Below are 14,862 nucleotides of genomic sequence, written 5' to 3' on the forward strand. Positions count from 1 at the left end.
AGTTTAGCAATTCTTTTAAGTCTGTGTGCTGTATTCTATGTTAATTGGTTTATGACGCTAGAAATTCTTTTTTTATTCATGACTTATTTAAACAGTTGATTGTTAGCAAAGGAACTGCGTATTTTAATTATACTTCAGATGCCTCTGTCAGTGGGATTCTTAGGATGCTTATGAGAGGTTTATAGAATTAAACTACATCACCTTATGTTCTTCGAAGTCCGTGCATCGGTAACTAAGAGAAATAAATTCTGCATGGAGGATATTATGCTTTTATCCAATTTACAATTTTTATTTTATGTATAACTTCTAGGCAGCGTGGTTTCCGAAATCTGACTGCTGTATCATTTAAAAAGTTTTCTTTCCTTTTGTCTCCTGAAGAATAAAGCAAGCCTCACGTTTGTGAACACAGGGCCTCTGTGATATTGTTCTTAATGACTTAGAAAACCACTGATTGATCGCCTTCTCAGCCAGTGTTGGTCTTCAGTGTTGAACCACATGTATTCTTAGGATTATTAAGCATTTTTTCTATTGGATAAAACTGACCAAATATACATTTTGTGCTTATGATATAAAGACATGATTTAAATTAATTCCAACAGCAGAGACTCCTGAAATGTAGAATAGTCTACTACTGAATTTAAATAATCTCTCCATGCTTGTCATTTTACATGGATAGTATCATAAAACAAGTAATGACAGATTAAGACCTGCCTAGCAGAGGGAAAACTAAATTACACGACTTTTATTAAGGCGTAAATAAACCTATTAACCATTATCTGGAATACCAATTAGTAGACAGTGCACTGACAATTTTATTTATCAACATTAAACACAATTATTAATTACAGACCTGATGAATCCAGCAGTAAGCAGGCCATGTTGGATATGCTGGGACCTTAAGTCCATTATGTGAGAGGGATGATTACCGAAATCCTGTGGGGAAATAAGTAATTGTCGTTGTAAAATTTTAATTGCCTTGGAATAAGGCAAATTGTATTTTCTTGTCTGAGAATATAAATAGTATGACATTAAGGTAACAAGCTTCAGTAGTTGTAAATAGAAAATGAATTTATGTTAGGTTTTAAAATAAAGAAAAGAGTGGTGATGAATATTTAGTGTCATAGTGGTTTAGTGTAAATGATATAATGCAAATGCATGCAGATTTTCTTGAGCTAAATTGTTTAGTAGGTAAGCTATTTTTTGCATTCGTTTTTTTATAGTGAAAATTAATGTGGGAGGGGACTCTGAATGAATTACTACAGGTAAATGGGGATTGTATAATTGAGAAATATTTTAATTGTGTGGTGATTGGCAGAGTTGTAAAATGAACAAGAGACAGTTCACATTTTCATTGTGTCTTTTTTCTCTTCTTTCTCTCTTTTTTTTAAGATCCAAATTCCAGAATTTGTGGACATTTACTCATAGGTGCAGCCAAGAATTCCTTTGCAAAACTCATGGATAAAATTAGTCTTGCCATGGAGAGTATACCGTTGCATAGTAGCAGGAGTATTACATATGTAGAAAAGGATTCTCTGGTTCAGAGGCTGGCTCGTGGACTTCATAAAGTAAATACACTGGCCCTGAAGTATGGTCTACGTGGTCATGTGCCCATTTTGGTATGTATGCAATTTCATTAGGTAGTGACGTTGGGACTTGTAAATTTAATTTTGAAGCACACTTATTTATAGTTTAAATTAGTTGTGCATGACTGTATCTAGATATCCTTTAGATTTCATGTAATCTTGTTTATTTGTGAAAGAGAGAGAGAGAGAGACAGAGAGAGAGGGAGAGACAGAGAGAGCATGCATGAGCAGCAGGAGCGGCAGAGAGAGATGAGAGGGAGAATCTGTGCTGTTGGTGCAGAGCCTAACATGGGGCTTGATCCCACACACTGTGAGATCATGACCTGAGTTGAAGTTGGACGTTTAACTGACTGNCCGACTGAGTCACTAAGGTGCCCCAGACCTCATGTAGTCTTGTAATGCAATACATAATAGGACTTCCAAGTAAGTGTCTTAAATATTGAAATACAAAAGTTCTGGCATGAGTTGTGAATTTACTGTTTTCTGTAAGTGGACTGCAACAGAATTCTATGAGACATAAACTAATGTCAGTTCCATTTTCTAGCCCTGTAAATTATTTATTTTCTTTGGTTGTTCATTTCATATAAGCCAAATTATTGGTCACATAAAAAATAAAGCGTTCGCCTCTAAGTTTCCGTTACAGCTAGTAATGTTTTCTGTATAATCCAAGATACATTTAAGTTAGTAAAAGGGCCATCGCTCTTGATTTACTAGTCAACCTGTAGTTGCTGCCTGTAAAATTGTTCTTGATTAACAACAGAAAAGCACAGCATCGTTACAGAAGCAGATATTTGGATTTACACAAAGATTGCACGCGGCAGAAGTGGAGCGCCGTTCACTGCGCTTGGAGGTCACAGAATTCAAACGAAATGTGAATGAAATGAAGAAGGAGCTCGACAAAGCACAGGGTCTCCAACTGCAATTAAATGAATTTAAGCAGTCGGTAAGTAGGTGTGATTTAAAATACTGTGGCTCTAGCGCACTCTCCGCTGATACATACACGCTCCTGGGTGACCTATAGATCTGTAGATTTCTTTCAGCTTTTCGTTGTTTGTTTTCTCAAATAATTCAGAAAACTTCCCTTCTAAGATTCCCCAACATCACTCCATTATATACAGTCAAAGTTGCTGGGAGACTAGATCTTAAATGTTCTCAGCACAGAAAGAAGTGATAATTATGTCCTATGATAGAGGTGTTAGCTAGTGCAATATTGGTCATCGTATTGTACTATGTAAGTGTATCAGATCAACAGGTTGTATACCTTACACAGTCTTATATCTCACTTATGTCTCAAAAGCCAGGAGTCAAGACCAGATGCTTAAGGGAATACTGATTCTGTGTCAGCAGAACTCACAGCCCTGTTAAAATGTATACAGCAGCTGAAAGTGTAGAAAAAGTAAGTTATAGTTAGGAGAGATTAATTGCGTTAGCAAACAAACCCCCAAATGTATATTAAAGAATAATAAAATGCTTCTCCCAATTGAGGAGCCTTGTGTTTAGAACAGGGGGTGGGATGCTCTCTCTTTTTATATTAAATATTTTGAGTACATTAGATGATTTCATTTGAAATCAAATCACTTTTCCAAAGAAGTGTTCAATCTAACTACCATCAGACTCATGTATTATTTAAGAAAGCAGAAGATAGCTGGGAAAAGAAAGCCTAGGTACCAAATAGCATTAAATCAAGATCAAAATATGTTAAATATATGATGCACAGTAACATGGAGATACACACATACTCTTTTTGCCGCCCAGGTTCATTAGTTAACACTGCTGTTCTTAATGTGGATATAGGAATATAGGGTTAAGAGATTACCCTGCAACTTCAAAATTGTATCCAACTGATGACAACTAATATAAATATGAATACAAAATTTGTTTCCTAAGTCTAGCAGCAAGCTACTTTTAGTACCCTCTTCTTTGGGGAAACTTTGCAAGTTCAACTTCGATTTAAATGGCAAATTTGGAACGTGCAGAGGGGCAGATAGCAGTTTAGTTACTAATCCTATGATAATGTAAATTGCTAATGTTAATTATTATTTCAAATAGCTATGCCTTCAAAGGGCAAAAAGTTCCTATAAATTGGTCAAGTAATCATGAATTACTGTTCTGATTGAAGATAAGTAATAGTTTTCTTATCAGTGAATGTCTAAAGACACCCATTTCCCCTCACTTTCTTAGTTTTTTTGTTCAGAGAAGGTAAAATTTTAGAGCTGCCTCAACATTTTTTTATTATAAAAATAATACCTGATAGCCATATATAAATATACAAAAAAGTTTAAAGGAGAAAGTTCAGATCACTGTAATCATACTGCCCATAACCAATTACTACTGAATTGTGGGTGAGTTTTGTCCCTACATTTTTTGGTGTGTTTTTTTCTGTGTAAATGCATGCCTTTATGCACAGTTGTAATTTAGAATGATTTTTCACGTACAATTCACAAAAACATATATACAAACATTAATATTCACTTATAGTACTATAAGCATTTCCTCCTGTGTGACTTATTAAGTTCATTTTAGATTAAAAAAATAGGTTATAATATAATTATATAATTTATAATTATAATATAACTTATAATTATAAATAATAGGTTTTTGATTTTACTAATTCCATCATATGGATGTATCAAAATTTATTGGACTATTCTTTTATTAATAGATGCTTCACTTTTTCCAATTTTTTGCCATTATACTTAAATCATATAGTGCTGTTTATTTTGAGAGAGAGAGAGCAAGCGGGAGATGGACAAAGAGAGAGAGAGAGAGAGAGAGAGAATCTCAAGCAGGCTCCACGCTGTCAATGCAGAGCCTGATGTGGAGCTCCATCTCAATCCTGCGATTATGACTTGAACTGAGATCAGAGTTGGGCACTTAACCAGCTGAGCCACCAAGGTGCCCCAACAGCTGTTTATACTTTTAAAAGCCAGTTCCTTTGGAGTGTGTCTCTGCCCCATTTTGATTTGCTTTTAATTGTGTATCCTAACTAAATCTGGGATGTTGAGGTAGTCTACCAAAATGGAAAGAAACAGCTGTTGATACAATTTGAGATTTAGAAGAAGCCAATTTTTTTTTTAGATTTAGATAATAGTGACTTTCCTGAAAATTGGAAGATTATATATGTTGCTTTCTAGAATATGTGTGAGGAATTGTAGGTATTCTATACAATATGATTTCCTAGTCCTTAGCTAAGTATCAGTGAAGGAAGTCAACATCTTATCTTTGATTAGTTTGGAAGTAGGCAGGACTCAATTTCTAGAATCCAGACAGAAGGTTAGAGTTTGAAGAAAAGTTGCTGGAAGGTGACAGAATCCTCTTGTAAGAACTTTGGTTGAATAAGTGGCTTGCAGCAAAAGCTAACGTGTTCCAGGAAATGTTTAGTGTGGATTACTTTCACTGAAGTGTAGAAATAAACATAGGATTAATTGAAGGAATAATTGAAGGAATGAGATATGTATCTTTATATTTGTTAATTTTTCTTTTAACATTTATTCATTTCTAAGAGACAGAGAGAGATAGAGTATGAGTTGAGGAGGGGCAGAGAGAGAGGGACACACAGAATCCAAAGCAGGTTCTAGGCAGGTTCTAGGCTCTGAGCTGTCAGTGCACAGCCCGCCATGGGGCTCGAACTCACAGAACCACAAGATCATGATCTGAGCTGAAGTTGGACACTTAACTGACTGAGCCACCCAGATGCCCTGAGTACCTTTATATTTGGACATACAGTTGTAAAGTGTAACATATAAAATGATGATTTCTAACGTTTAATAACCATATTGACCACGTATAAGGCATTGACCCTAAGCACTTCAAGGAGTTAATTCATTTAGTCCTCTTATATCAGTAATAGTTTCAAATTATTATTATCTTTATTTTACAAATGAGGGATATGGGACACAGAGCAGCTGAATAACTTGCCCAAAGTCAGATAGTAAGTGGAAATGACAGCATTTGAACCTGAGTTGTCTGGCTCCAAAACCCATGCTTTTGACTACTTCACTCCAGTGGTTAATGTTTATATCTAGCTGTGTGAGTAAAGGATTGTTTCATTAAAAACAGAATAGATGGGAAATGGTGCTATTTTCCTCTAGAAAATGGAGAGCATTTGCTTGCAATCATCATCTTTCATTGATTTCAAGCAAAATATTTTCAGGAGGAAAATAAAATTGCTTCCTTAGAATTGGACTAGCATTGTAATATAAAGGAAAGCATACTGCCTGCCCAGCTATTTAGTACTCTGACGGCTTCAGCACCATGTTCATCTGTTGATCTACTGACCGTTTTTCTTTAACAGCAAACCCCCATGATTTTTTTTCTTTAGAAGTTCCTCACAACTGCTTTTACACACCACCTCTTATTCTCCATTGCTATACTTATTTGGTTCCATTTAGTTTCTGAAGAGAGAACAGAATTGAGCCAGTCTCTGGGAGGGATAGATGGACAAGAGAGAGGCTAACACTAGCTAGGTTTTAAGGTGAAGGAGAAATTTTGGAGGAGTGGAAAGAAGTCCTGGGAAATCATGGGGATCTTGATTTATGGAGGCCAAGTGACAGATGGTCACCATGAGGAGTGGTACTTTAGAACAACATAACGAGTAAAAGGTAGAAGAAGTACAAACATATCTGTTCAAGAGACCCAGAAGAATGCTGTGGCGTCACGGACCAGAAGGATTTAAGAGGTTGAAATGAACAAGAGTGCCCAGAAGAGGTTGTTAGAGTTGATGTTCTGGAAGTGGAGGGTTTAGTTGTAATGGCACAATGTGGACAGTGAGGCAGTGGTCAGGAGGGAGCAAAAGATAGATGGTCCTCCAAATTTAAACACTGTAAAAGTTTCAGTGATATATTAGATACGCCACTACTAGATGGATCTTGGGAAATGAGGCAACGTTCCTGTGTGCTTGTGATCATTCCTCTTCTCTTGTGTCAACTTAGGTAAGTCATTTGGCATCTCTTTTTATGCTATAATGTTGCTGCTGTTTATGCTATACTTTAGAATTTAATTAGTGTTGAGGAATGCATTATATATACCTTTGAAAAGGCAAGTAATAGTAAAAGACAGTTGCTTCTGGAAGGTTGCACGCATAGTACCTGGTGCCAGAGTACAACTGAGTTAAAACTATATTATGCTATAGAAAGATCTGTGTAATAGACTTATCCTCAAACTTAGTTCTAGCAAAAATTTTTTTCTCTGCATGAGATGCATGCTTGCCATTATTGGCCCATGAGGAAACTATAACTAAGCACACTTGTCTCATGTGTCAGAAAACTCAGAGATAAAGTCCACATTCAACTGTAATAATTTATGTATTCCAGATGCCTAGATTCAATAGAATTTTTATTCTGCTCTTCCTCTCCCCCCATCCTAAATTAAAAAGAATTTAAATCAATTTGCTTTCTATTTGTGGTTAATTATATTTGCCTCAAAACCTGTTCAACAATGGGACAGTTATTGGTCTTAAATATCTATATACAGCGTGGTTAAGTGACTTGCACGGTCCTTTTTAGTTTTTCATATATATTTCACAGATTACCTACCTTTTGTGAAACACTCCCGTTCTTTGTATGTCAAGATCAAGATGTCTCTTATTGTTTGATGTATTAAGTTTCATTTGCTTAATTGTTTTGAACAGGAGATAATACATGTGTGTCCTTCCCTGGATTCTCCACCCCTTAAGGGATGGCCCCTGGTTAGAACTGTCTAGGTAGATGTAGTGCTCTGTTCTATAAAGCATTCATGATATTATAAAAACTGTGTTACATACTCTGGTGCATAGTTTTATTTGTAGGTATTTATGTATGAATATTCTTTCATTCAACAAATATTTGCTGAGTGCCTGCTGAGTGCCAGGTGCTGTTCTGTGTGTTATGTGAGCAAGCTGAATGAGGTCCCTACCCAGCGGAGCTCATGTCCTTAAATAAGTGGTTGATGTGGGATGTGGACAGGCAATAAAAAAAGTGAATAACTATATGAAGTGGATTTAGATAATGGTAATGACTATAAAGAAAATAAAGGAATATGGTATGGTAGTGTCATAGGAGTTGGGGAGGTATGGGCTGGTAAGGATTCTTGAAGGAGGGGATTTTTGACCAGAGAGACCTGAATAGTAACATACACTGAACACAGACTTTTGGGTAATCATTTCAAAGCATAGGAACTTGTGGGTCCTCTGGGTGGCTGATTTGTTTGTCTGACTTAGGTTCAGGTCATGATCTTGCGGTTTGTGAGTTCGAGCCCTGCACTGGGGTCTGTGCTACTAGCTCAGAGCCTGGAGCCTGCTTCAGATTCTGTGTCTCCCTCTCTCTCTGCCCTTCCCCCACCTGCTTTCGATCTGTCTGTCTCTCTCTCTTAAAAACAAATAAACATTAAAATAATAAGCATAGAAACTTGTTAAAGGTCTTAATTCTTACAATCATACTCTTTATAAAAAGTGCTTATATATGAAATGTAAACTGAGCATTATGGATTTATTTGAACCCGAAATAAGTTTCCTAAGATTTTATTTGACTGAAATTGACAACACTGGGGGTATAGCTGCTCTGCTTCTAAAACCAGAGTGATTTTTTTCTCTAATCTTGACTTAGGAAATCTAGAAAAACAACTTGTGCTTTTGTCATGCATCGGGCATTTTGAACTGTGTGCATTATACTCTCTATGTTAGCAAATATAGTTCTGAAAAGTGATACAACAGTGTAGTTAGCCTATAAATGATTTTATAACCTTTTCCAGAAATTGATCACCCACGAAAAGTTTGAAAGTGCGTGTGAAGAACTGAATAACGCATTACTTCGGGAACAACAGGCACAAATGCTACTGAATGAACAGGCACAGCAACTCCAGGAGTTGAATTATAGGCTTGAATTGCATTCCAGTGAGGAGGCTGACAAGAACCAAACTCTAGGAGAAGCTGTTAAGGTAGGAAGACATTGGTTTATTTCCTCTAGGTGTGGATCCTTGAGGGAATCATTTCTATCTCCTGAATAGGGAATAAAACCCATGATCTGAAATTCTATCCTGTAAAAGTCTGTAAGGACAGAACGAACTTGGTTCTGGAAGCTCAATGCCAAGCATGCGTTCACATCTGTGGAAAAAGTACAAGTAGTTGAAAACTACCTGCTAGGTGAAAACAAAGTAGGGATTTTCCCAGGAATAATTTTTTAATTTTTTTCATTTTGTCTTCCTTGTTTCTTCTCTTCATTTCTTTTCTTTGACTTGTTTTATGCCCGCTGGCCATTGAAACTCTACATATCTTCAGGGTTTTGAAAAGTTTTGTGTCTGGCTCTGTCTGATTCTTATCCAAGTGCATGTTTGGGGAGGAGGAAGGTTTGGTTAGGAAGAGTTGGTCACCCTGTCCTATACCTGTGGCAAAGATGCTTAGAAGGGCAAAGAGAAGTTATTTAGAAATTTAGAAAATTTCATTAGTGGATTTAGGATTGTGGTATCTTTTGGAAATGTTGGCTGTAAAGTATAATAGAATTCTAGTTTCTGATTATACTTGTGGAGTTTTCACTAGTGAAGTTATATACATTGGAATGAAAGAACTAATTTCAGGAAAACAAAAATTATAAATACAGCCCTCTATACTGGGTATCATTTCTAATGCAGTAAACAACTCAGAGTTGATTATAATTTATTATGCAAATAGTATATATTTATTCTAATAGTTCAACCCTAATACTGTAATAAAACAGTCAAAATTTATTGAGAGCTTCCTTTTGCCAGGTACAATGCAAAGTACTTTATAAGCTATTATCTCATATAATCCTCACACAAATCTATGGGGTTATTCCCATTTTGTAAATGAGAAAACCAAGATACAGAGAGGTTACACACATAGCCACTGGTAAGTGACAGACCTAAGGAGTCAGTTTCACATCTGCCTTCTTAACCATCTCATTGCATTTAATATTGATGGACAGCACACATATGCCAGGCTCTGTGCTGCTGTCTCTACATGAATTATTTTGTTTCATTCTTAAATTACCCCCACAAAATAGGCACTATTATTATTTCTATTTTTGAAGTTTTTATTTAAATTCCAGTTAGTTAACATACAGTGTAATATTAGTTTCATGTGTACGATACAGTGATTCAATACTTCGGTACATCACCCAGTGCTCATCACAATAAGTGTACTCCTTAACCCCGATAGCCTACTTTACCCATACTTCCTACCCCCTCTGGTAACCATCAGTTTGTTCTCTATAGTTAAGAGTCTGTTTCTTGGTTTGCCTCTCTCTCTTTTCTTCCCTTTGCTCATTTGTTTTGTTTCTTAAATACCACACAAGTGAAATGATATGGTATTTGCCTTTCTTGGAATGATTATTTTATTTAGCATAATATTCTCTAACTCCATCCATGTCATCCATATATATATATATATATACATACACACACATATATATCTATACACATACACATACATATATCACATATTATTTACCCATTCATCAGTCAGTGGGCACTTGGGCTGTTTCCATAATTTGGCTATTGTAGATAATGCTGCTACAAACATCAAGGTGCATGTACCCCTTTGAATTTGTATTTTTGTATCCTTTGGAAAAATTCCTTGTAGTTTGATTGCTGGGTCATGTGGTAGTTCTATTTTTAACTTTTTGAGGACCCTCCATACTCTTTTCAAGAGTAGCTGCACCAGTTTGCATTCCCACCAACAGTACAAAAGGGGTCCCCTTTTGCCACATCCTTGCCAACACCTGTTGTATCTTGTGTTGTTGATTTTAGCCATTCTTACAGGTATGAAGTGATATCTCATTGTAGTTCTGATTTGTATTTCCCTAATGATCAGTGATGTGGAGTATCTTTTCATGTGTCTGTTGGCCATCTGGATGTCTTCTTTGGAAAAATGTCTATTCATGTCTTCTGCCCATTTTTAAATTGGATTATTCATTTTTTGGGTGTTGAGTTTTATAAGTTCCTCATATCTTTTGGATACTTACCCTTTATCAGATATGTCATTTGCAAATATCTTCTTCCATTCCATAGATTGCCTTTTAGTTTTGTTGATTGTTTCCTTCACTGTGCAGAAGCTTTATTATTTTGTTGAAGTCCCAATAGTTTATTTTTGCTTGTGTTTCCCTTACTCAGGAGACATATCTAGAAAAAGTTGCTATAGCCAGTGTCAAAGAGGTTATTGACTGTGTTCCTCTCTAGGATTGTTATGGTTTCAAGCCACACATTTCATTCTTTAATCCATTTTGAATTTAATTTGGTGTTTGTGTATTCCCACTGCCTCCCCCCCCCCTTTTTATTTAAATTCTGGTTAGTTAACATACCATGCAATATTGATTTCAGGAGTATAATTCAGTGATTCATTGCTTACATACAACACCCAGTGCTCATAACAAGTGCCCTCCTTAATACCCATCATCCATCTAGTCCATTTCCCACCTGCTTCCCTCCTTCCCTTCTCTACCTTTAAGAATCTCTTCTTTCTCAGAAGGGGAGTGATGGGCATGGAGGAGGGCATTTGTTGGGATGAACACTGGGTGTTATATGGAAGCCAACTTGACAATAAACTATTTAAGAAAAGAAAAGAATCTCTTCCCTCTCTCTTTCCCTACCTCCCATATGTTCATCAATTTTTGTTTATTTTTTTATAAGAATGAAAAAACTTTTGATGTTTATTTATATGGAGAGAGAGAGTGAGAGGATGTGTGCATGTGTAAGCAGGGGAGGGGCAGAAAGAGAGGGAGAGAGACAACCTCAAGGAGGCTTTGCACTGTCAGCTCAGAGCCCCACTTGGGGCTTGATCTCACAAACCATGGGATCATGACATGAGCTGAAATCAAGTGTCTGATGCTCAAATGACTGAGCTACCCAAGCACCCTATCTGTTTGGTTTCCTAAATTCTACATGTGAGTGAGATCATATGCTATTTGTCTTTCTCTGAGCGACTAACTTCACCTAGTATAATACACTCTAGCTCCATGCATATCATTGCAAATGGCAAGATTTCATTCTTTTTGATGGTTCATTAATATTCCAGTGTGTGTGTGTGTGTGTGTGTGTGTGTGTGTGTGTGTATCATCTCTTCTTTATCCATTCATCACTTCGTAGATTTGGGATCTCTCCATTGTTTGGCTGTTGTTGGTAATGCTGCTGTTTATAAACATAGAGGTGCATGTACCCCTTTGAATCTATATTTTTGTATCTTTTCGGTAAATGCCTAGTAGTATAATTGGTGGATCATAGGGTAGTTCTATTTTTAAGTTTTTGAGGAACCTCCATACTGGTTGATCTTCAGAGTGGCTGTACCAGTTTTCTTCCCACCAACAGTATCAGAGGGTTTCTCTTTCTCTGAATCCTCTGCCAATACCTGTTGCTTCTTTTTTTAATGTATATTTATTTTTGAGAAAGAGAGAGTGAGCACGGGAGGGGCAGAGAGAGAGAGAGACAGAGAATCCTAAGTGAGCCCTGCACTCTCAGTGCAGAGCCTGACATGAGGCTTCATTGCATGACCGTGAGATCATGATCTGGCCCAAAATCAAGTCAAGGCGCTTAAGTGACTGAGCCACCTAGGTGCCCCAACACCTGTTGTTTTTTGTGTTGTTAATTTTAGTCCCATTGTGTTTTGATGAAACTGAGAGAGTTCAGTTGACTTGCTTGGTGTCTTCTGGCCTGTAAATATAGAAACTGGGATTTAGTGAGGGGGCAAGATGGCGGAGAAGTAAGGAGCTCCATACTTGCACTCGCGCCCATACATCNGGGATTTAGTGTTTTAGAAAAAATTAGAAAATATTGAAATTTGAAAGAATAAAATACAGATGAAATTAAAGAAGGAAATATAGATGACCTCAGGGGAAAAAAAACCTCCCAGGATATATACTCCATGGAGTATATTTTTTCTGATACATATATTAAGTCAAACCATTTCAAATTGTTGTTTTTATAAGTCAAAAACAGACAAATGCCATCAATTTTATATGGTTCAACCTAATATAGCTTTTCTTACATAAATAAGAATATACTTCTATACTGTTTTATAGCATATTACTTTATATGCTAGTAATAGTTGTATACATTCTTATTAACTGATATTACTCAGCTATATCAATTTTTTCCCTTTTGTAAGCACAATTAATAAATATTCAGTGTGTAAAAATAGGAAAATATAGATGAAGAAAAATAAAAATCAAAAGATTCCCAAGTCATATCAGCATATGTATCTACTCTCAAAATTTTGTTATTATGTCAGACCTTACATTTTGCAAATATAGAAATATAACCAAATATAGGTTAATAAAATACAGTCATACTTTTATATATACTTTTTAATTTTGTTTTTAAAAACATCATGTCAAGAATTTCTTTCCATGCCAATAAATATAGCAGTATCATCATCCTTAATGGATGATAGAATTCTTTGAATATTCAGAATTTTTTAACCTAGTTTCTTATTCCAGTTTCTCTCCCTCCCTTCTTCCCTCCCTCTCTTCTTTCCTTCCTTCTCTTCCTTCTTTCCTTCTCCTTCTCTTTCTTTCTCACTCTCTCTCTTCCTTCCTCCCTCCCTCCCTCCCTCTTTCTTTCTTTCTTTCTTTCTTTCTTTCTTTCTTTCTTTCTTTCTTTCTTTCTTTCTTTCTTTCTTCTTCTCTTTCTATTATAAGTAATTGTAAGATGAGCAACCATATGGCTAAATGTTTATACACATATTTGTAATTATTTCCTTATCATAAAATCCTAGATGAGGAATTACTAGGTGAAAATCCATATGAAATTTAAAGTGTAAATGTTATAAATTGTCCTAATGCAAATTTTTACCAGTTAACTTCTCTCCTAAAATGTATGGCAATTTCACTTAAAAAAAAGTTTATTTATTTATTTTGACAGAGAGAGGGAGCAGCAGAGGGGCAGAGAGAGGGAGAAAGAATCCCAAGCAGGCTCTGCTATCAGCGCAGAGCCTGACACAGGCTCTGCTATCAGCGCAGAGCCTGACACAGGCTCGATCTCATGAACCTGTCAGATCATGACCTCAGCGGGGATCAAGAGTCTGATGCTTAACCGACTGAGCCACCCAGATACCCCGTGATTTCACTTTTTACCCAACCTGGCTGTCACTATTTAAAAATTTTTTGTCAATTCGATCAATACAACATTGTTACTCCAATTTGTATTTCTTTGATTACTAGCCAAGTTGAACATTTTTAGAAATATATTAGTCAACATTTTAATGCCTTATGTCCCATTAATAGATAATGAAATTAACTAGGCTTTGACAAAGTGTGTAACTGTGTCCTATAGAGTGTTTTCTTTCTGTGATAGGAAGTTTGTATTTAGGCTAGTATCTTCCAGCAGGTAAAAAGCTGTTCATATTCATTTCTTTAAAATGCCAGTAGCTTAAATATTGTTGTCAGGAGTGGAGAATTGTTTAATTACTATCTCTTAATTAGAACCAGCAGGTGGTAATGTGAAAATGCTCTCTTGTGAGAGGCAGCAGAGTTCAGCAGAAAAAGCACTGGCCTTGGAACAAGTATTTCTGAATTCAAATCCCAGTTCTGTCACTTGGGCAAATAACTTAACCTTTCTCAGCCTCAGGTTTATCTTCTGCAAAATGAGGGATAATGATACTTAAGTTCCAGAATTTTTATGGAATTAATTAAGATACTGGTTGAACAGCAAGTATATGCTTGATAACTATTCTTTTGTGTTTTTCAGTAGTACTTACATAGTTTTTTGTGTGTCTCACACATAACTTCTTTTAAAAAATAAAGCATATTTCTTCTTCTTTATAAAAACAAAATAAGATCATGAATAGAAAATATGGAAAATACAGAAGAGAAAACAAGTTACTTATAACTTATCATCTGAAAACAACCAGTTAACACATTGGGGTTTTGTTTTTCATCATTTTTCTATATGTAATAGTTTTCATAAATCATACTTTGGATGTGATGCTCAGAAAGGCCTTCCTTTATGAGACAGCTAGATTTAGAGCAAGATACCTCTTGTATTACAGTAGTGCATTAAAGAGTAAAGGAATCTCCAAGGACAAAAATATAACAACACCAACAAACCCCAGTGAGTGGAATCAGAGTCAGCACCGTGAACAGATACGGGGCTTACACTGTAGGCAAATGCCAAAGTCAATGCTGGAAGTAGGAGACAAAGCTTTGGGCTCCACCAATAGATTCGGCCTTGAACTTGAGCTTCTCACACTAAGGAATTGGCTAATAACCTGAATGGGATAATCTCAGGTCAGTAATGTCTGGGAAGAAGCTAATGTAAAATTTTCTCTGGAAAAAAGCTCACCTAATTTAGTTCTTTA

The 14,862-nt window shown here is 36.0% G+C and overlaps 1 protein-coding gene across 1 annotated transcript in view; it reads left to right on the forward strand.

Annotated features, from left to right (window-relative positions):
• Positions 1 to 14,862, forward strand: part of CCDC171 (coiled-coil domain containing 171) — a 285,435-nt gene that overhangs the window by 144,000 nt on the left and 126,573 nt on the right. Inside the window, exons 19-21 of the mRNA XM_077765058.1 lie at positions 1,390 to 1,616; positions 2,344 to 2,526; positions 8,310 to 8,495. Of these exons, the coding sequence (XP_077621184.1) occupies positions 1,390 to 1,616; positions 2,344 to 2,526; positions 8,310 to 8,495 (596 nt within the window). The remainder of the gene's footprint in view (positions 1 to 1,389; positions 1,617 to 2,343; positions 2,527 to 8,309; positions 8,496 to 14,862) is intronic.

The sequence above is a fragment of the Crocuta crocuta genome, unplaced genomic scaffold (genome assembly GCF_008692635.1).
Source record: "Crocuta crocuta isolate KB4526 unplaced genomic scaffold, BGI_CrCroc_1.0 scaffold687, whole genome shotgun sequence".
Taxonomy (NCBI): Eukaryota; Metazoa; Chordata; class Mammalia; order Carnivora; family Hyaenidae; genus Crocuta; species Crocuta crocuta.